Source organism: Sus scrofa, chromosome 2 (assembly GCF_000003025.6).
Source record: "Sus scrofa isolate TJ Tabasco breed Duroc chromosome 2, Sscrofa11.1, whole genome shotgun sequence".
In the NCBI taxonomy this organism is placed as follows: domain Eukaryota; kingdom Metazoa; phylum Chordata; class Mammalia; order Artiodactyla; family Suidae; genus Sus; species Sus scrofa.
The window spans coordinates 1,183,436-1,204,631 of NC_010444.4; the positions used below are offsets into that span (position 1 = coordinate 1,183,436).

Below are 21,196 nucleotides of genomic sequence, written 5' to 3' on the forward strand. Positions count from 1 at the left end.
CCAAAGCCCTCGCAGCAGCCTTGGCAGGGACTTCGGGGGCTTTTCGTCACTTTGCCATCTGCGCACAAACATTCACCCACTGACACACAACAGCAACACCCCCACACTCCCCACAGCTCCCCGACTGGCAGGCTTTTGCGGTAAACAGAGCAATCAGCACCCCAGACAGCCCCGCGCTCACAGGGCACGCAGACCCACAATGACACGGCCTCAGTCACTGGCACAAGGAGCAGAGCTCTCCGTGGCACCTGCACGCTGGCGCCCGCTGACACATCGGGCACAATCGCCAGCGCCACCGCAGGGCCCTCCAGACCCCGGCACACACCGAGCGCTCAGAGACGCCGCCAGGAAAACGGCCTCGCACTGTGACACTCACACAACAGGGGCAGAGGCTCCGACACAGCCGCCAGACGAGGCACCCGGCGGCCGCCGGGGCTCCGACCGCGCGCGCATCGCCCCGCCCCCAAGCCGGCCCAAGGTGCCGCCGCTGGGACCCCAAGCGCGCGCGCGCTCGCCGGGAGCCACCCGCCCCTGGCCGGGAGCCGGAGCACAGGGACCCTCCGCGAAAGGAACACTCCCCCACCGCGGCGCCGAGCCTCCCGCGCCCCCCGCCCCGCTCTGCCGCAGCCGCCGGGTCGGCGCGCCCTCACCTACTGGCGACTCCTCGGCCCGCGGGCCCGACCCTGCGCCGCGCCGCGCGCGTCCTTCCGCCGTCCCGCGGGTCGCTGGCTGTCCCGCCGCTCGGCGTCCCGGCGGCCCGACCGCGGCGTGGGGAGCGCGCGGGGCGGCGGGCGGGGAGGGGCGCGGGGCGGGCGGCGCTGCTCCTCCGCTGCCTGCGCTCCCTCCGCAGCGCCAGGCCGGCCGCCCGCTGCAGCCCAAGCCTGACTCACGGCGACGGCGGCGGCGGCCGGCGCAGCCACCTCCCCGCCTCCTCCCGCCCGCTGGGTGGGGGCCGCCGGCGCCGGCTGGAGCCCCCCGGAGGCAGGGCCGGCCCGGATGGGCTCCCCTCCAGCGCCCGACCCCCTGCAGGTGCCGCGCCCCGCGCGTCTCCCGGCCCCTCCCTGCCGCTGAGCCCCCGAGGCCCCTCCGAGCCCTCCCCTCTGCCTGCCCATGGGAGGCCCCCTCCTCCCGCGCTCTCCCTCCGCTCCCCTCCACCCCTGCTCCCAGGACGGGGTCAGAGCCCCTTCCCCCAGGGGCGGCGCCTTCTCCGCCTGTTGCGTCTCCGGCTCCGCGGTCCGCACCTCAGTCCCCGCCCCTCCCCAAGTCCCAGCCCCAGTGGGCGTCCGAGCCTCACCAAGCCCCTCTGCCCACGGAGCCCAGGTGCCTCCGGCCTGTCCTCCGCTACCCCCAGCGCAGCCCTACCTGCCCCCACAGCCCCGCCCCTAACCAAGCCCCCTCCGGGGCCCTTAACCCTTCTTTTTTTTATTACTCAGTGAATTGTATTACATTGATAGCGGTCATCACAACCCAGTTTTATAGCATGTCCATCCCAAACCGTCCGTGCATCCCCCCAGCCCCCAAGCTGTCTCCTTTGGAAACCCTAAGTTTTTCCAAGTCTGTGAGTCAGTATCTGTTCTGCAAAGAAGTCCACTCTGTTCTTTTGTTGAGATTCCACATGTAAGTGAGAGCATTTGATGTTGGCCTCTCACTGTCTGACTTCACTTAGCATGATAATTTCTAGGCCCATCCACGTTGCTGCAAATGCTGTTATTTCTTTCCTTTTAACGGGTGAGCAATATTCCATTGTGTATATGGACCACATCTTTTTTTTTTTTTTTCCTTTTCTAGGGCCGCTCCTGTGGCATATGGGGGTTCCCAGGCCAGGGGTCTCATCGGAGCTGTAGCTGCTGACCTTTGCCACAGCCATAGCAACGTGGGATCTGAGCTGCATCTGAGACCTACACCGCAGCTCACAGAAACGCTGGATCCTTAACCCACTGAGCAAGAGCAGGGATGGAACCCGCAGCCTCATGGTTCCTAGTCGGATTTGTTAACTACTGAGTGACGACGGGAACTCCTGGACCATATCTTTATCCACGCCTCTGTCCCTGGACATTTAGGTTGTTTGCATGTCTCGGCTATTGTAAATAGTGCTGCAGTGAGCATTGGAGTACATGTGTCTTTTCGTGGCTTTCTCTGGGTAGGTGCCCAGGTGTGGGATTCTTAATCCTTCTTGAGTCTCTGGCCCTCCCAGCCCCCAGGACCCCAGCTGCAGTCCCTCCTTGAGCCAGGTGCACCTCACCCAGGCCCCACCCAAGCATCAGGCCCTAGGTCTGACCTTGGCCAAGACCCCAGCCCCCAGGCCACCCTCACAGCCCCATCCTCCTGAGAATCTACCAGGTCCAGGCGATCCCTCAGCCTCAGGGGCCCCTACTCTGCCCCATCCTGACCGAGACTGCTCCCCTTGGAGTACGTGCCCCCACCTGTCCCCAAATCTGACTCACAAGCACCCAGCACAGAGCCCCTGAGCCCCACCCTCAGGAACGTGGCTGTGTCACAAAGTCCGGTCTCAGAGACCATGACCTACCTGTTGCAACCCTCTGCCCCTGGGGCCAGTGTCCCTCTCCAAGCCCCTAAATACACTTGTCTCCTTGGAGCTCAGGTCACTCACCTGCCATGCCTCTCTGCAAAGCCAGCCCACGCCGCGATGCTCTGTCCCCCAAGTCCCTTCCCCTCTGGCCTTGGCCCCCAGCCTCGTCTACCCTACCATGCTTCCATTCTGGCTGGCACTTGCCCCCACCTGGCTTCCCCTGGCTGCAAAAGTCCCCCCATACCCTCCGTGCGAGAAATCCCAGCCCCCTCTGCCAACCGAGCCCCCACCTCACCGTGCAGGAGCCCCTCTGAGCTGGGTCCTTTGCACCAGCCTGCGGCCCCCGCGGAACCCAGACCCTCACGACCTGCCCTGCCCCAAAGCTGCCCTTCTGTACAGCAGCTTTTCCCTTTCTGCCGCCGCCCCCACTTCCTCCCCTGAAGCCCGGCTCTGCTCTGACCCACTCCCTGCTCCCCGCCACCCTCTTCTCAGGACCTCCTCCTCGGAGCGGGCTCAGTCCTCTGAATCCCTTCTCTTCCCAAACCTCTGTGCACTCTGAGCCTGAGCCCTTCTCTGCACCCTTATCTGTGGATGGGCCCCACCCCCTCTCCAGGCCCCCAGCCCTCCGCCCGGGCACAGCTTCACAGCTTCATTCAGGGCTGGGCAGCAACCCACAAGACGGAGCTGGCTTTAAGGATGTTGAGAAAAACTCCTCGAGTGGGAGGGGTTCCCAAGCACAAGCCCCGCCCCTTCCTGACCACGCCCTCGGCAGGCCCCGCCCAGGGCCCACAGGCCTGAGGATGGGTGGGCACTGTGGGGACCAGGGTTCAGGTCTCTCTCACCCAACCCCCTCTGCCCCGTCCCAAGGGCCTGGCCTGGGGGCACCCGGACTGGACCGACCTCGGCCGAGCCTGACCTGAGAGGCCTCGCAGGCTGCATGTGGCCTGCGTGTGTCTGACCTGGTCTCTCGTGGGCCAGGCACTGCCCCACCAGCCACGGGCTCTGCCCAGGGCTGCACTGTACAGGCAGGCTGCAAATGGTTGGTCTACACGGGTCCAGCTGGTCTCGGGCAGAGGGTGCCTGGCCCACAGGGGCCTGCTCCAGGCTGCCTCTCCCCCAGCCTCAGCAGGGAGGTGCCTTGTCATGCGCTGTCTCCAGCTGAGCGGGGAAGGGAAGGGCTCCTCCGAGCGCGCTCAGCCACGGGTTAGGAGCCAGGGTTAGGAGCAGCCGGACGCCAGGCCCTGCGCTGGGCTCCTCGTCATACCCATCAGGCCCACCGCAAGGCGTGCCCTGCTGCTGCCCACCTTCCAAAGACAGCGACTGCAGGTGCAGGGTCAGGTGACAGAAGCTGGTCAGACTCCAGGCCCGGAGACACCCAGCCCATGGGTCAGAACCCTCCTGGGGGCAGCCAGGCAGCCACGCTGGCCTGGCTCTGATTGCGCCGGAGGGTCTGGATTAGGGGCTGGGGGCGAGGCCTGTGCTAACCTACATCGTGTCTAGGGGTCTGGGAGCAGCAGCCGCCCTCGTCCCCGTGTTCCCGAGGAGGGAACAGAGGTGCCAACTGAGCTTCCAGCTGAGGGTCGTGTGGGCAGGGCGGGCAGCGCGGACAGAGCAGGGGGCCCCTGCTGGTGCTGGGTGATGGGAGACCAAGGGGGACAGAGTGCAGCCAGAGCAGGCAGGAGGGGCCTGGGTGGGTGGGGGGCGTCCTGCAGGGCTCCCCACACACCAGCTTGGATGGCAGTCTCCCCAGAAACCCTGCAGCCCTGCAGAGCTCGGCCCGCTCCCGGCTCGGGTTTCAGGTGCAGGCGACACTGGGCACACAGCCACCAGCCTCCTTGCAGTTCTGCGTAGATGTTTTTTAAAGGTGCTTGCTAGGACTCAGCTCTGGGGTGCAGTCCCCGGCCCCCTGGGGACAGGCCAATGGCCACCACTGCTCTGCTGTTTGAGAAGGCACTTGGATGGTGGCGGATGTCCCATCGGCCATACCCTACACCAGCAGGGTCCAGAGCGACCCATCCCTGAAGAACCTGCCCCCCCACCAAGTGTTCACAAACTCCTATTCATCCTTTAAAACCTCATTGTGTAGCTGCTTCTGATCCCCACCCCACCTTCCACCAAACGGCGGGCCAGGCCCCCCAGCTGGGAGGTCATGCTGGCCTGAGGGGGTTCCTAACTTGGATCCCTGGACCCTGCAAGCCCCAGGACCGCAGGCAAGCCTGGCCCAGCTCCGAGACAGACAGTGCTTCCAGGGGCTGCAGAGGAGACCCAGCGGGGAGGCAGGCTGCCCAGGTGCCCCCAGTCCTTTGTAGGCTTTTCCCAGGCCTGAATCGGGTGTGTAAGGAAACGAGGAAACACCACAGCTGGTGGGACGGTCCCCAAGAAAGCATGGCGGCGCGCGCCTGGACCTAAATATCGCGCCGCAGTGTAGGCACTCAGCCTCTGTGCCAGGCCCCCCCCACTGGTCACGGCTCCCAGCCCCCACGGGCGCCAGCCCCCCAGCAGTGCTCTGCAGGGACCGCGCTTCACCAGCCACACCGGCTCCCTCCCCTCCCCGCCAAGTACAAAACACGCCTACACACAGAAAGAGGCCAAACAACTGTATTTTCACACCTACTTTGGCTCCCGGCAACTCAAGAAGGGGGCAGCCGCAGAGAAGGCTGGTACCAGGCCCCCTCCTGCCCTACCCCTAGGCCCGTGGACGCCTGGCATGTCCTCCCGAATGGAGTCAAGCCCCAGGGTGACCCACAGGCCTCACAAGACTGGCTTCTGTCCCCTGCCACCCCTGCCAGCTCGTCCCCAGGCCTCAGCTGGCCCCTTCCTCGTCAGGTCCAGGACAAACCGACGGGTGGGGGCAGCAGGGCTGAGAGCTGGATGGACGGACCAAGAGGGTAGCCTGGCGCTGGGCGAGGGCTCAGCCCAGAGGCCATGCCAGGTGGCCAGGCCCCCAAGGTGCTGGCCGGGGAGGGACCTGCCCTGGGGCGGGGGTTCCTAGGGTGCACAGCCGGCCAGCCGCCCAGCAAGGACTCTGCGCGTCAGAGCTGCCCACTGGCTCTGCTCCGGGCCCGTCCTCCCATCAGACAGACAAGCAGGCAGCATTTCTGGAACCAGGGAGGGACACCACGGAACAGAACAGCAGGCTCATCAGGCCGGCGGCCTCCAGCGAGCGGGGCTGCGAGTGTGAGTGTGTGAGTGTGTGTGGCGTGGTGGCTGGAGGGCGGGGGTGTGGCCGCCTGGACTCTCCCGCAGGCTCTGCCAGCCGGCAGGGGGCCAGCTAGAGTGTGGCCGCCTCGGCCAAGCCCACCCGGTTCAGGTCCCGGTCGAACACGGTGTAGTAGCGGCCGATGAAAACGTCTCCCAGGATCCAGAGCGGCCCGCCGGGCGGCGGGATGTCCATGCCCATGAAGCCGCTCAGGCAGATGGTCTGCCCGGCCTGCGACACCTGCAACGGCCACGCAGGTCACCCCCCAGGCCGCCACCCCGGGCGCCGCACCCCGTGCCCCGGCCGCCCGCTCACCTTGAGCGTGTAGTTCTCCGAGGACAGTTTGTACTTCTTCCCCCCCAGCGTCACGGTGACGTCGGGCAGGCTGGGCACCTTCTCACAGGGGATCATGTACTGAGGAGCGACGAGAGGGCGGAGCGTGTCAGGGGCACAGAGGCTGGGGTGCCCCCCTCCCCGCACCCCCACCCCCGGCTCCCCGGCCCGCTCACCTCGCCCTGGATCAGCGGCACGGCCCCGATGGCCTTCTGCAGCTCACGCACCTCTTCCACGGGGCCCACGATGAGGGACGTGCCCGTGTCCACGATGGCCTCACAGCCCCCCTTGCACAGGGTCAGGCTGCTGCCCACAGCCACCCTGCGAAGGACGGGGTGCGAGTCCCCAGGCCGGGCTCACAGTGAGCCACCTGGAGCCCCTGCCCTGCCCCCACCGCAGCAGGGCTTGGCTCTGAGCAGAGCTGGGTGGGTGGGAGGGAGAGGGCGAGGGAGGGTGGGGGCTCAAAAGGCCAGGCACAGGTGCATAGCCACCCAAGCAGCCATGTGGAGAGGGCCCTGGCCAGAGCCTGGGGCCAAGAGCTTGGCGGGGCATCAGGAGGGGCTGGTGGGTGCAGGGTCCAGGTGCCCCCACCACGCGACTCGCCCTCCCTGCAGAGGCGCCCCCGGACTCACTGGTCCATGTGGATCTGCCAGTAGGCCTTGCGCGTGACGTTGTGATAGTCCAGGGAGCCTTTGTAGTACTTGGAGTCAATGCCGCCCAGCATCAGCTCGCCCCCCGGCTGCGCACCTGGGTCCCTGGGGGAGGAAGAGGGAGTCGGCCACCCTGCCCAGCCCCAGGTGTCCAGCCGGAGGACCAGAAGGACAGGCACAGGCTGGGGGCGGCCACGGGCAGAGGGGGGAAGTGGACACTAAGCGCCCCCCAGGAGTGAAACCCTCACCTGCCTGGAAGAAAAACCAAGGGCTTCCAGGAAGCGGTGCCGAGCAGCCCCAAGAGAAGCTGGGCTGCTATTCCCGCCCCAGGCCCTTTGCACGGGCGGCTCTGAGGATGCAGGACTCGCTCCCCCTTCAGATCTCAGCTCCCCGCCCCCACCTCGAGACCCCTCTCTGCACCCTGAGCTAAGCGCTGCTCGCCTGGCTGTCCTGCCTCGGAAGCGCCTACCGGAACCTGTCCTCCGGCCACCACTGTGGCCTCTGCCTCCCAGGACCTCTGACATCTGTGCCCCCTCCTCCTCACCCTCAGTTCTGCCCTTGGAAGCCACTGCTCCCACCCTCACTTCCTGCCTGAGTCCGTCACCCAGGGGGTCTGGACACTGGGCCTGCCCCGGCCAGCCTCCCAGGCCCTCTGCCTCTCACCCACCCCAGGCCCTGGACCCGAGGGCTCAGGGGGCACGGCACCCCCATTCATCTGCATCCCGGCATCCACACGGAGGCCTGGCTGGGGGCGGGGCTGAGCAGGAGGGGGGCTCTGGGCTGGAATCCTGCCAGAGGTGCCCAGGGTCGGACCCCCAGTAAAGCGGGCTGGGGAGGGGCGCAGTGACCGGGAGCAGCTCAGGGCCGCGGGCTGCGCGGCTCACGCCCTGCCCACAGCCACACCCCCGGCACACCGGCATCACCCCTCCTGTCCAGGCCTCCCCTCGGGACCAGTGCCACCCGGGAAGAGGCTGGAGACGTGAGGCCCTGACCAGGGACCCTGCGCCAGCAGGAAGGGCATATCTGTTAGCGCCTCTGGAGGGTAGCAGCACCTCCCGGGAGGCCCCCTGGGCAGCACTGCCACCCCTTCCAGGGTCACCTCCCATGGGAAGCCAGGGCCCCCTGCTTCCAGAGCCCCTATCACAGTCAAGGATTATGGCCTTGTCCCCTCTCGGCTGACAGCAACCCAGGGGCCAGGACCATGTCTGCCCACCCCGGGAATGCTGGGGTGGGGGGGGGCGCCGCCCAGACCCCTGGCTCAGCTCTGGCTCTCGTAGGAGGGAGGCCCGAGGACCAGGATCCCAGACCCGGGGCCCCAGCAGCTCCTGCTGAGGGCCCCTGAGACCTTCTGTGAGATGGCACCAGCCCGCCTGCCGCCAGAGGTCAGGCACCGTGGCCCCGTGCCTGGCGGGCGGAGACTCGACCCCCCACACCTGTTCAGGTAGAAGGAGAAGATATTCTTGTCCACCAGCTTCTGCTGCATCAGGTTATCGAAGACGGGTACCACGTTGTTCACGGAGATGCGGGGGTAGGCCATGCCCAGGATGCCATCGAACTTGGCCGCGATGAAGGTGAGGCCCGGCTGCTTGGTGGCCTCCCCGAAGGTCTGCCTCTCGACCTTGATGCCGCCCACGCCCGACGACGCAGAATTACAGGGCACCTGAGGACCACGGGAGGGTCAGCGGGCCCTGGGGACCGCCCAGTCTGGGCACCAAGCGGGCTGCCACCTTTCGTCCCCACGGCGACAAAACCCAGCTCAGTCGGTGCCCATCACCTGGCCCTTGGGAACGCAAGGCGGGCAGAGGGCTGGGAAGAAAGGGCTGACGGCCCTGGACGGACACGGCTGCAGACACTGGGTGGGGGGGCTGTGCCCACTCTGCCGGGACCGTTTCAATGACAGTCGGAAATGGAGTGAGCTGGGGGGGGGTGGGCTCCTTGCTGAGCTTGGGCCCCCCCATCCCAAGGCCCCCCCCGGCCGGCTCCTGCCCTCGGGGAACCCCACACCCTCCCCTGGCTCAGGGGACTCAAGGCCACACCGCCCCTCCCCCAACCAGGGGCCGAGGCTGCAGAGACAGCGGCAGGATGTGGGAAGAAACGGCTGCTTGGGGCCAACGCTGGAGGGGGAGCGTGTTGGGTGACATCCTGTCCCAGGCCCAGAGAGAACCTGGTGGAGGGCCCCGCAGATAAACCTGGGCAGGCAGATGAGGACGGGAAGGGGTGGCCTGCAGGGAACGACAGTGCCCCCCAACCTGCCAGGACTGTCAGCAACGGTCCAGCCGGACCAAGGGTCCTCCCCGCCTCTCAGGAGGCTCTGCAGCCTTGCTGTCCCACCCAGGGCTGGTTGGGGGGGGGGGGCTTCTGCTTTGCTTCTCCCCAGAGCCCTGGGAAAACGTTCAGGCCACACCCCTCCTGTAGCTGGCACCAGCAGCTCCACCCGAGGGCCCATGCAGAGGTGTGGGCAGAGCCCACAAGGATCCCTCACCCCTCCACGCCTGACTCTGAGCGTCCAGCTGGCACCTCCCACCCAACATGTCGCAGTGGAACCCAATCTTCCCCCGGTTCCACTGCCCAGCGGGGAAGAGGCCCCAGCGCTCTCACACCCGCACCCCGGTGGCCTCCGCCGCACATGGGATGGCGCGTCCTGCCCCCGGCCCTGGCCCTGGCCGCACGCGCTACCCCCTCTCTGCTCTCGGAGCGCGCTGAGCTGTGCGCCTCCAGGCCTTTGCTCAAGCGGAGCCCCGGGCCCCTGGCTCAGCCGCCACCCCCTGCGCGCAGGAGCCCCCCCAGGGAGCGAGCGGACCGGTGGCCCCGCGGCGGACTCACCGACACGGTGTCCTGGCTCAGGTACCCGGACAGGCTGCCGGAGCCGTAGTGGATGGCGAAGGTGGTGCCGTTCTTCACGTACGTGCTGGACTTGCCGCTGTTGTACTTGTGGTGGATCCCTGCGCGACCCCGAGGCGTCAGCCGGCCCCGGGGGCCGCCCAGGTCCCGCCCACGGCTGCTCCGTCCTGGGCCCACAGCCCCAGCCCACCGCGGAGCCGCCCACGGGGCAGCCTCTGGCGTGGCTGAGAGGAGGGAGCGCTGCAGGGCCCGAGGCACCTGCCTTGACCCGGCGCCTGCCCTCCGCCCCAGCCGCGCCCCGGCCTGGAGGAGGTGGGCCGGGGCAGGACAGCAGCCCCCGGGCCCCCCAGGCCCGCAGGGAGAGCACGTGCAAGGGGGGGACCGGGCAGCACTCACAGCAGGCGATGTCCAGCAGCTTGCAGTGGATGGAGGGCACCCACAGGTTGGAGGAGCCGGTGTCGAAGACGACGGTGAAGCACTGCGGGGGGGTCCCGATGCCGATCTCCCCGTAGTACTGCGCCTGGGGTGGCGGGGGGGCACAGGGCCTGTCAGCAGCCAGGCTCGGGGCCTCACCTCCCCACGGGCCCAGAGAAGGGCCGGACGCCCTGCCTCCGCTGTCCACCCCCACCTGCCCCTCCCATGCTCCGTCCTGGTGCCCCCCGGGCACTTGGGGTTGCAGTCCCTGGGGACAGCCCTGCCCCGGCCTGACCACGTGAGGTGGAGGCGTGGGGAGCCCACCCCATGGGAAAGACAGCTAAACTGGCGGTGGACTCTGGGCCAGGACAGGGTGGAAGTGCCTGCCTGGGGACCCCTTGTGCTTCAGGCATCCAGGTCTGGAAGGGAAGGCCCCCCTCGCCCCCCGATCCGGACCCCAGCAGGAGGGCCTGACGCCCGGGCCTTGGCTCCCCTGGGCCCCTGCCCCATGGGGCCAAGCCTGGAGGGCCGCCAGGCAGAGGGGTCCTGGTGGCCCACGGGAGAAGGTCCACAGGGGAAGCCGTGAGTCACGCCAGCCATACGGCCTGCACGGCTGACCCAGGGCTCAGGTGAGCCTGAAGGAGTCACAGGCCCCTCGGGGCCCCTGAGAGACCCTCGGTCCCTAGTCCTCTGGTGGGTCACGGGGTGCAGGTGGATCTGAGTCTGGGGTCTGCTCCTGGGTGCTCCCTTCCCAGGGAGGGAGGCTGGGCTAGTGGTCACCACAGGAATCTGATGCCAGCTCCTCTGGGCATCGCTCTGCGGCCACTTGGCTCTGAGAAGCACCAGCAGCTGCTGACTCATGACCCAACAGAAGTGCCCAGACTTGAGGGGGAGGGGAGTGATTCAGCAAATGTGTGTGTGTGTGTGCGTGTGTGTGTGTGTGTGTGTTTGTGGGCGCACGCGCGCGCGGGGGGTCAGGGGTGGGGGTTAGGAATTAGCACTGGTCAGCCAGGCCCCAGGCGGACGGCCCCCCTCCACCAGCCTGGTCACAAGCCTGTGAGGTCACGGCTTCCTGACATGGCTGGGGCACCAGCCAGGACAGAGGGCACGGCCACCCGTCCCAACCCCAGGTGGACCGGAGGCCGTACAGCAGCAAGCGGCTGGCTCCCCTAGACTCAGGGTGGGAGCGCAAAGAGGATGTCGCCTGGGAAGTCCCAGGGGTACAGGCTGGGGCGCAGGACCTGTCCCGAGAGCTGGGACCGCAATGACCTTGCCCCAGCTTGCTATGTGGCTTCCGCAAGGCTCCAATGCCGAGCCGTTTCCTCCACACTGAGCAGAGGCGTGATAAGGGCTGGCTGCTGCCCAGAGAGGAAGATAAAGGGCCAGAGCTGGCCCACAGCTGCCCCCGGGCAGAGGGGCAGGAGCGGTCAGTGACGTGAGGGCAGTCTGGCCCTCGGGACCCAAGCTCAGGGACCCCCCCCCCAGGCCCCACCCGATTCTGGGCTCCTCCACGCCATGCCCAGCGCCCTCAGCTGTCGAGGCTGACGCAGCGCCCCCCCCCCTACCCCCCGCCCCCCAGGCCCGGGCTGGCCACCAGGATGAAGACAGCCCAGCCCTGAGCTGATGGTTGGTGGTGCGGGGGAGAGACCTCGGGGAGGTGGTAAGGCCACTCCCGCCAACCTTCTCACCCCCCGCAGGACCAGGACCAGGATGGAGAGCTGGGAAGGAGGCAGGAGGCAGAGCCTCAATCAGGTGAGGTGGGCGGGGCGCCCACAGGAAGGGCGGGGCTGAGCGGCAGCCCCGCCCCCGCACCACCCAGGAAGCAGCTGGAAGCACTGGCCGCTGAGAACCAGAGACCTTCACCCAAATCCACTGGTCCCAGCACCTTTCCCGCCCCCAGCCCCAAGGTGGCCCCCCGACACTCACGTCCATGTAGTTCTTGAGCACCTCGGGGATGGGCCCTTGGGTCACAGCAGGCACCCCCTGGGAGTATTTTGAAATGGGGCCCTTGGCGATCAGGTTCTCCACGGGGCCGCCCACTTCCGACATGGTCCGGCGGATGGACGTGAACTTGTGCAGTGGGATTCTGCCAAGAGAGGGTCAGGGCTCCTTAGGGGCGGCTGGCCTTCGCCCCCACCCCCGCCCACGTCTAGGCTGGAGGCCAAGCGCACCTGCTCCCGCCCCTCCTCAGCCACCGGGGCTCCGACCCTCCCCGACGCCCCACCTGTCCTGTGGCCACGCCGGGCCTGCTGCGGGCTCTTCTGAGACAGTCTCCAGTGGGGGCTATCAGGGTGTCCGTGCCACCTGTCGCACCTGCCCAGAGCCCTCCGAGGCGCCCCTTTCACGCGGCCCTCTGGACAAACCTCTTGCCACCCAGACCCCACCTGAGACGGCTGCCCCTGCCCTGCCTGACTGCGGGGGTGACACCTCCTGGCCATGAGAGGGGACTTCCACGATTCGCCTCCGAGAAGCCCTCCTGGGCCATCCTCTGTCCCCTCACATGTCCCTGTTCCCTGCAGCACTGAACCCAGTCTCCTCAGGACACGGACCCTGGAGGTCTGTGCTTCCAGGCCTGCCCTCCTCCCTGGGGGCCCAGCTGGGAGCACCCTTCCCAGGACACAGCCAGCCTGGGTGGCCTTGGTGGCCTGCCCCGCAGGAGGGAGCACGGGGTTCTGCCATCAGAGAGCAGAGTAAGGGGTCCTTCTCTGCCCCCAGCTCCGGGCTCCCCAGGAGGCAGCAGAGAAGAGCCCCCAGAGCAAGGGGAGCCCCTGGGTGAGATGTCTGCCCCGCCCCGAGGGTCTGGGGGTTCAAGGGCACAGCTGGCCTTTCCTACCATGCCCAGGGCGCGCTCTAGGAGAATGTGGCTCTTGACTCTTGCCTAAGAGCGCACAGGCTGGCAAAGCCCGAGGGGTTTTTTTGTGGGGGGTCACGCCCTTCAGTAACCAAGGAAACAGGTGCTATCAGCCCCATATGACCCAGAGGAGAAGTGAGGGGCTTTGGTTCCGCCCCCAGAAACCCCAGGCTCCCCTGCCCACTGCCACACACCTCTGGCTGGAGGAGGGCCTGTGGGCGGGGCCAGGACAGGCTCAGGCCCGCAGCTGCTCCCCCACAACTGCTCCAGCTGGGGCTACCTGTCCCCAGGCCGAGGCCCACAGAGGAGCCCACACAAGCCAGCCCTTCCGCAAGGCTTGGGTCCCACTGGGCCTCCAGCCAGTTCCCATAGCCCTGTGAGCTCACCCACCTGCCAGGAGAGGTGGAAGCAAGCCTGCCCCCACCTGGCACAAAGGTCAGGGCAAGGACAGAGGGGTGGACCTGCTGCTGGGCCAGCAGGCTGCCTTTCAAGGCCAGAAGGATGGGGGACCCCAGCCCTGCTGACACAGCCCTGGACCAGGCCTGACCGGTGGTCTGGCCACAGTCCGCGCCTCACCTGCCAAGGCCTGAGGATGGCGTGGTCCTTGCTAGGACAGCTGTCGGTGGTGGGCCAGAGCCCCAGCCCCAGGGAGGGGGGAGCTGCCCACCGCCTGGTGCCAGCTGGGCAGGTCACCCAGACCCACTCCTTAGGCCACCTCCCTTCTGTCTGCAGGACCTATGGGCCTCCTGGGGCCCAGAGGCTCATATCGCCCCCGGGGGCAGGCAGTAAGATCTCCTGAGACAGACCCCACACACAAGGCGACGCCCAGTTCACAGCGGGCAAAGCGGCCCCAGGCAGGAAACCGACTTTCCCAGGCTTGGGGGCTCCGGGCCTACACCTACCTGGGTCTCCCGACTTCCACCTGCGTGCGGGCCCCGAGGACAGGCACCGACCCTACCCGTCCCGGGGAGGCTGGGTCGCCCGGAGTCACAGCCACTCTCCCTCCTGCTTCCTCCTGCCCCCCCCAAGGCCGACCCCAAGGGTCGCGGGCCTGGCGGGGACCCTGGGAGCGCCCCGCACTTGCAGAGCTCCCCCGCTCCGCCCGAGCGTGCGTCCTGCAGGAGGCCGCGGGGGCGGCACAGCAGCATCCCTCCCGGGGCGCGCAGAGGGTGCCCGGGAGCCGCCGTGGGGGCGGGGGTCACCTGGGCGCGGGAGCTGCAGGGCTCACCTGATGAGCGCGGCGGCGGGCGCGGCCAGGAGGCCGAGGGCGAGCAGCAGCAGGCTGGGGGGCTGCATGGCGGCGGCGGCGGCGGTGGCCCGGTCGGAGCGGAGGGTCCGGGAGGTCGCGCGCTTATAGCCGGGATGACGGCGCAGTCGGGCCCGGTCAGCTGACCCGCCTGGCTGCGCCGGGGCTGGTCACATGGGCCTCGACCGGCGGCGCGGGGGCGGGGCCGGGGCGGGGCCGGGGCGGGGCGACCCGGGGCCGGGAGCCGAGGCGCCCGCTCGGGCCTGCGCACGGCGCTCGGGGGCGCGCCCGCGGTCCTGCCCGCTCGGCTCCGCCCCCAGCCCCGAGCGTTGCGGGACTGGAGCTGGGGCTGCGGGTGCCCGGAGGCGTGGGCGGCCCGCGGGCCTCAGCCGAGCAGGCCCGCGCCTGGGCCTCCCTGGACGCCTGCGGCACCAGGCCCGGGAGCCACGACTCCTTCCCCGCCGCAGGCGCGCGCGCGGTCCCCAGGACCCCCGGCTCCATCCTCCCCACCCCGTTCACCTGTTCCCTCCCGGGGCGCCCCTGGCCCTTCCGTCTCCCTTCGACCTGGGAGTCTCCCAGGTACCTGCTTTGGAAGCTCCAGCCACTCTCATCGCCCCTCTGCAAGCGTCCACAACCCTCCCACCCCCAACGGCCCGCCTCAGCAGCCCCTGGCCTGGCCCCTGCCAGGATCACCCTGGGTCCCCCTTCCTCTGTACCGTCCCCACCAGGGGCCCCAAATCTCAGAGATGCTGTGCAGGGGGGTAAGGAAGCAGTTCCCAGCGCCATCACTCAGGGTCAGCTTTTACCAGTCTGGGAGGGTAGGGGCGTAAGTTCTCCGGTCTGGCCGATGCCAGCCCTGCAGGGGTCACAGTGACCCCCTCACCACCCGTCCTGCCAGGGGATGGTGCTGCTCCAGACGGCCAGATCCATCCCTCCACCTTCAGCCCCAGCTCGAGGAGGGGCAGATGTTATCTAGAAAAGGAATTCGGACAGGTCGTTTCAGAGAAGCTTGCCTGAAGACAATGAAGCAGGAGAATGTGCGAGAAAGTGACCTCTGCCGGGCTGGCCTCTCTGAGGAGGTGACTTTTGAGCAGGATGTGAACACCGAGGAACCTCCACGAGGGGACTCACCCAGGGCACTTTTTCTCTCCCACTTAAAGGGGTGGGAGAGGTTCTGTGGCTCACAGAGGCAGGGTTAGAATTCTCATCTTTTCCGTAAGCACCAAATACCCCAGGACCCTGACCCAGCCACCACCAGCCCCCTGCACCGGTCAGTCTAATGGCCACAGATGAATGGCCACCCCCTCTCCCTGCCTCCACACCCTGCTGGTCCACAGATATCTTCTGGCTCACCTGATGTGCTTCTAGGTAGGAAGACCAAAGACAGGAGCAAAGCAGACACACCTCTGCCTCGGAATCTGACCCACCTCCCAGGTCCAGGGCTGTCCTCCGGGCAGGCCCAGAAGTGGGCCCCTTGAATGGGGCTTACCCCCCTGCCAACACACACACACACACACACTGGCAGGAGGTGATCTTGGGGAGAGCCCAGCCAGGCTCTGGGTGAGCTGGACTCTGGTGGGTGCTGCACGGTTGCTGTGGGAGGAGTGAATGGGCGCTCGGGTCCCCCAAGGTCTCATGGGGGTCAAGGGGGGCGCTGCTCACGCTGATCATCGGATCCAGCCGGGCAGACCCTCCCCGCTGGGGCTGGGCCTCTCCCTCCTGCAGCATCAGGGTCAGACTGGGCGGTCTCTAACCCCAGCCCCGACCCCGAGGAGGTGCTGGCCTTGAGTGGGTGCCCAGAAGTTCCTGGCTCTCTTCTCTGCCCTTCCCCCATGCGCCCCAAGGGGCCCCCCTTCCCCACCTCTCCCATGGCCATCAGAAGAAGGGGGGAGCTGGCCCTGGACCCCTCAGGCTGGCTCCCAGGAGAACAGCTCCAGGGTCCCTCCCTGGTGGGCAGCACAGGGGTTGTCACTGCAGAAGCTGGGACCCAGGTGGGCCAGGCTTCCACAGGCACCAGAGCCCAGGGGCCCCCGAGTTCAAGGAACACCTTATGGGTTCGGCAGGCACCGCAGGGGTCTCGACTCTGTCACAGGCCAAAGCCCATCCCCCTCAGAGTGGACCTGTGGTGCGGTCGTTTGGAGGGTCCCTGTCCCTTGTGCCTTGTCCATTGTGGGGCCAGGCCAGGGAGAGGTGCCCCCAGGTAGCCCAAGGCAGTGGGCTCAGCACAGAGCTGCAGCGCCTGGCCAGGCTGGGCCGTCCACTGGTGGGACTGGGGCCCCTGTGTCTGCTTGGCAGGCAGCGAGTCCAGGGAGGCCCCAGGCCCTTGATGCTCCAGGAGGCGCAGCCAGGCCCGGGTGGGGAGGAGGGGTGGGGACGAGCAGCCACTCCTGGGGACCTCCCCTCGGACCCGAGCAGCTGTTTACATGTGTGCCAGGCAAGATCTGGGTGCTGCTGAAATCCTGGGACAGGATGGGAGGCTGCCTTTGGGAAGTTTGTATCCAGGCGGGGCAGGCAGATGGGAAAGAAAACAGGCCACTGGAAAGAGGTCATGATGGGAAGTCCGGGCAGGGGCGGGCCGAGTGCCAGGAAGAGGGTGTCGTGAGCACGGAAGCCTCGTGAGCTTCTAAAGTCAGCTGAGTGGAGCACAGGCGGCAGGGACAGGAGACATGAGGTCAGGGGTCACGGCAGACCTGCCGGGTTACTGGAGGGCAGCCACTGAGCAGCCCCCAGGAGGGGTGGGCCCTGAAGAGAGGGGAGGGAAGGGGGCAGGAGACCAGCTATCTGGGGTGGGGGCTGTGAGCTGGCCTGGACGGTGGCCGAGGAGGCGGGCAGAAGTCGTCGCAGATTTGGGACACGCTTTGGAGGCAGGGCCAGTAGGATTTCCTGATGGGTCTGAAGAATGGTGTGCAGGGGAGGGACCTGGACTCCGGGCCTGGGTCTGTGTCCCAAGCGGCCAGAAGGACGGCCCCTTCTCGGCCAAGGAGGAGGGGCTGGGAGGTCTGTCACGCGGGGCTGATGCCCAGGGGAGGTGCGGTGGCACTACTGGGTGGCAGCAGCTATTGGTGTTGGGAGTTGAGGGGAGGGGGTCCATGCTCGGGAGCTTTAGACAGTGAGACTTAGCTCGGGGGACTTAGTGACTTGGCTTTGAGGGGAGCGGTTTCAGTGAAGTGGCAGCAGTGAGGTTTAAGAGAGAAGGGCTTCTCTAAAGACCTGGTGAGCAGGACAGTGTGATTCGATGCACAGATTGGCAGATAGACGGGGATGGGGTGGGGGGCTGCGGAAGGCAGGGGGCAGGCTCCCTTCTCCGTGGATGACACACAGACGTTGGACGGGACGAGGGATGGGCCACCGGCTGGGGTGACCTTGGTCCCTCCCTCCCACCGCGCGCAGCTGCCCCTTCCAGGTGGGCCAGGGAGACGGCAACTCCTTAGGTGCGTGAGGTCACCGGTCAGTTCTTCTGGGGGAAAGACAACTCAAGCCCTGGGAACCAATAAAGATTTGTTGCTTAAGTGGGAAGCACACAACAGCCCGAAATCGGTGAAAAGGACAGAAAGACAGGGTGGGGAGAGTGGGAAGACAAGCCAGAGGCGGAGAAGCGTGAGTCTGACCAAGGCGCGCCCTCCGACACCGACACCGACACCGAGCCGAACTCTCAAAACCCAGGGATGGGTGAGGGATCCAAGGACCGACCCCTCCCAAAGGAGAGGCCGGAGGGCAGAGGAGCCCGCGGAAAGACCTTCACGTCGTCAGGGAGACGACGTTAAAGTAGCAGTGAGACACCCCACACCCTGTCAGAGCGGCCAGAGTCCAGCCACTGACAACGGCAAATGCCACGGAGGGTGTGGGGCCACAGGCGCTCCCATCCAGCACCCGGGGGAACGCACACGTGGCCGCTGCTTTGCAAGGGACTTGGGCAATATCTTGCAAAACGAAGCCTATTCTTATTCTATGATCTGGCAGTTGGGCTCCCTGGTATTTACCCAAAGGAGAGGAAAACACAAAACCTGCGCCCCTGCACACAGGTGTTTAGAGCAGCCGTATGCCTCCCTGCCAAACCTGGAAGCGTCGAAGATGTGCCCCAGCAGGTGGATGGGATAAACTGTGGTCCATCCAGACAGCGGGTGTCACGCAGCCCCAGAGAGACGAGCTGTTGCACCGTGACAAGACACGGAGGAAACGGAAGTGCGTGTGTGTGTGAGCAGAAGAAGCCAGTCCGAAAGGCGACACTGTGCCTCTGCCGTGGGACATTCTGGAGAAAGACAGTGATGGAGACAGTAGAAGGATCAGAGGTTTTGGGGCTTGGGGAGGGGGAGGGATCAGTGGGTCGATGTGGCACAGCTGTTATCACAGCAGTTAAAGGACCTTGTATGATGCTTTTTTTTTTTTTTTTGGTCTTCTTGTCTTTTCTAGGGCCACTCCCTCGGCGTATGGAGGTTCCCAGGCTAGGGGTCGAATCGGAGTTGTAGCCACCGGCCTCCACCACAGCCACAGCAACGCGAGATCTGAGCTGAGTCTATTTGGAGATTCCCAGGCTAGGGGTCCAGTCAGAGCTGTAGCTGCCGGGCCTATGCCAGAACCGCTTCTGTGACCTGCACTACAGCTCAGGGCAACACCAGATCCTTAACCCACTGAGCGAGGCCAGGGATCGAACCCGCAACCTCATGGTTCCTAGTCAGATTTGTTAACCACTGCTCCACGACAGGAACTCGGGACCTCGTATGATGCTTAAGGGTGGACACAGGACATTACAGATTTCTCACTGCCCACAGAATGCGTCATACCAGGAGTGACCCTTAACCTCAGCCGTGGACTTGGGTTTGTAATAATGTATCAACGTTGGCTCGTGGGCTTGAGAAAATGTACCTCTTGGAGCTCCCGTTGTTGTGCAGAGGAAACAAATCTCACTAGGATCCATGAGGATGTGGGTTCGATCCCTGGCCTCGCTCCGTGGGTTAAGGATCCGGCATTGCCGTGAGCTGTGGTGTAGGTCACAGATGCGGCTCGGATCCTGAGTTGCTGTGGCTGTGGTGTAGGCCGGCAGCTGTAGCTCTGATGAGACTCCTAGCCTGGGAACCTCCATGTGCCATGGGTGTGGCCCTAAAAAGACGAAAAAAATATACCTCTAATGTACATCGTTAATAAGAGGGAACACTCTGTGTGTGTGTGTGTGTGTGTGTGTGTGTGTGTGTGTGTGTGTGTGTGTGTGTGTGTGTGTGTGTTAGGGGCCAGGTCCATGAGCACTCTGTAAAAAGCTGTAAAATTGTCCTAAAAAATAAAGTATTAATAGAAAAAGGAGCATCCATCTCTCTCAGGGGAAAAACGATACATCGGATCACCCCACGATTAATAACTCCTGTGGCTCACAGCACACCGTGTAAAGAGAGTGGAAGGGCCGAGCCGCAGGGTCCGTTATGCCCACAGTGGACCAGCGACTAGTGCCAAAATGTAAAAAGAATGACAAACCGATAAAAAGACAGCTTAGCTGAAGAAAGAAAGCAGGGCGAGTGCTGGGACCGGCGCTTCGCACACACAAGGGCAGCCAAGCACCACAACAGAAAAAGGCTTGTCTTCCTTGGCCACTGGGAAGGTGCCAGGCACCTCAGGCGGGGACCCTCCACGCCCTCGAGAAGGGCCCGGGCGGAAACACCCGAAGAGCCAAGTGTGGTCAGGATGCGGGCAGGTGCCTGTGCCGGGGAGCGGGGAGCGGCCCTTCCGGAGCCCTGGGGCCTGACCGCTGAGGCTGGTCCCCAGTTGTCCCAGCCAGGGATGCCCAGCTGACCACGGAAGCAGACCAAGAACGGGCCCCCCGGCCCCACAAGGAAGGGCCCACAGCCTGAGGACGCGTCGTCCCCAAGACTGGAGAGGGGGTGGGTGCAGCCACACAATGGGAGATCACACAGCCTGCAGGGCATACCAGCCGCCACACGCCACGTGGGGGGCCCTGTGACTGGGCCCCTGGTCCCGCTCTCCCTGCCCCTTTCCCTCAGCTGGGGAGGGAAGAGGGTGGGGGTGCTGACGGGCAGGGGTCCCTCTCTGCCCTGGTCTCTGGGCCCAGGCCCGTGTGAGGGTCTGCGCTTCCTGGCACCTGGAGGGAAAGAGGGATGTGGCCTTGCAGGGCCTGCAGGGGATGGGGACAGCCGAGGGCAGAGCCAGGGGAAGTGGTTTGTCACCAGATCCTCCCTGAGGTGGGTGGGAGCACAGCTGAGTCAGCTCCTCCCTGTCCCCACTGCCCCGCCCGCTCCTTGGACCTGAGTCACCCCCCTGGGGAGGGGGTGGGGGTGCAGCCCTTGGGTCCCAGCACAGGCCTGGCTAGTAGTTCTCCAAGGGCCATGGGAAGGCATTAGCTTCAGCTCTGCTGATCTTGGATGGGGGCCGAGTGGTGGGGGAGGGAGGGAGCTGTGAATGCTTGGCAGAGCCAGGGTGGGGGAGGGGGTACCCGGGTACAGTTAGGGCAGTGGAGGGGGTGCCTGGGCACAGCTAGGATGGGAGAGGGGTCCCCGGGCCTAGCTGGGATGCGGGAGGGGTGCCAAGGCACTATTAGGGCAGGGGAAGGGGGTCCGGACACAATTAGGGTGGGGGGTGCCGGGCACAAATGGAAGATGGGGAGGGGATGCCAGCTGCGGCACAAGGGCTCAGATTTACCCCAGTCCAGGGTACAGGGATCCTGGGTGCCCTGCAGGGCGGAGACCTGGCTTGGCTGAAGTGCGCCCTCCACCCTGACCCCTGGTCAGGGTCGTCAGGGCTCTGCCCTCCCCTGGCCACTGTCCCTGTGCCTTAGTCCAGCTCTCTGCGTGATGGGAGAATCAGCTTCCAGGGCCCCCGGTGGCTAGAAGCCCACCCTGCGAGTCCCGCCCAGCAGGCCTCTGCTTCCGCTCTGCACCCCAGCCATGAGCGCCCCCAGTTCTGAGCCTAGCACAGCAGGCTGGGGGCCAGGAAGCCGCTGTGGGCGGGGCTGCTGCTGGGGCGGCGGCATCTCGGGGTGTCTGGCGGCCTAGGCCCTGCAGAGGCCAGTCAGGCTCCTTGGGCTGGGGGGGCACACCTGCCTCATCCCCACCCCCAACGTGGCGCACAGGCCCAGGCTGATGGCGCTGAGCTTGGAGAATCCCCGATTCTGAGATAGCGACACGTCCCA

At 66.1% G+C, this 21,196-nt stretch overlaps 2 protein-coding genes across 2 annotated transcripts; one reads left to right on the forward strand and one right to left on the reverse strand.

Annotated features, from left to right (window-relative positions):
• Window positions 200-1,386, forward strand: LOC110259170 (basic proline-rich protein-like). The gene is made up of 3 exons (XM_021082503.1): window positions 200-503; window positions 628-1,233; window positions 1,352-1,386. Exons 1-3 carry the CDS (start codon window positions 200-202, stop codon window positions 1,384-1,386), a joined length of 945 nt encoding a protein of 314 aa, XP_020938162.1.
• CTSD (cathepsin D) lies at window positions 5,113-14,207 on the reverse strand. The gene is given in 9 exon segments (NM_001037721.1): window positions 5,113-5,969; window positions 6,045-6,143; window positions 6,239-6,383; window positions 6,695-6,817; window positions 8,146-8,372; window positions 9,536-9,654; window positions 9,950-10,073; window positions 11,894-12,053; window positions 14,047-14,207. Coding segments are annotated over 9 exon segments (1,233 nt in total). The 5' UTR covers window positions 14,115-14,207; the 3' UTR covers window positions 5,113-5,801.

Coding starts and splice junctions, on each gene's coding strand:
- LOC110259170 (XM_021082503.1), top strand. CDS start 200: ATGACACGGCCTCAGTCACTGGCACAAGGAGCAGAGCTCTCCGTGGCA. Junction 504..627: donor GCCGCTGGGACCCCAAGCGC/GCGCGCGCTCGC, acceptor GCTCTGCCGCAG/CCGCCGGGTCGGCGCGCCCT. Junction 1,234..1,351: donor GTTGCGTCTCCGGCTCCGCG/GTCCGCACCTCA, acceptor CGCTACCCCCAG/CGCAGCCCTACCTGCCCCCA.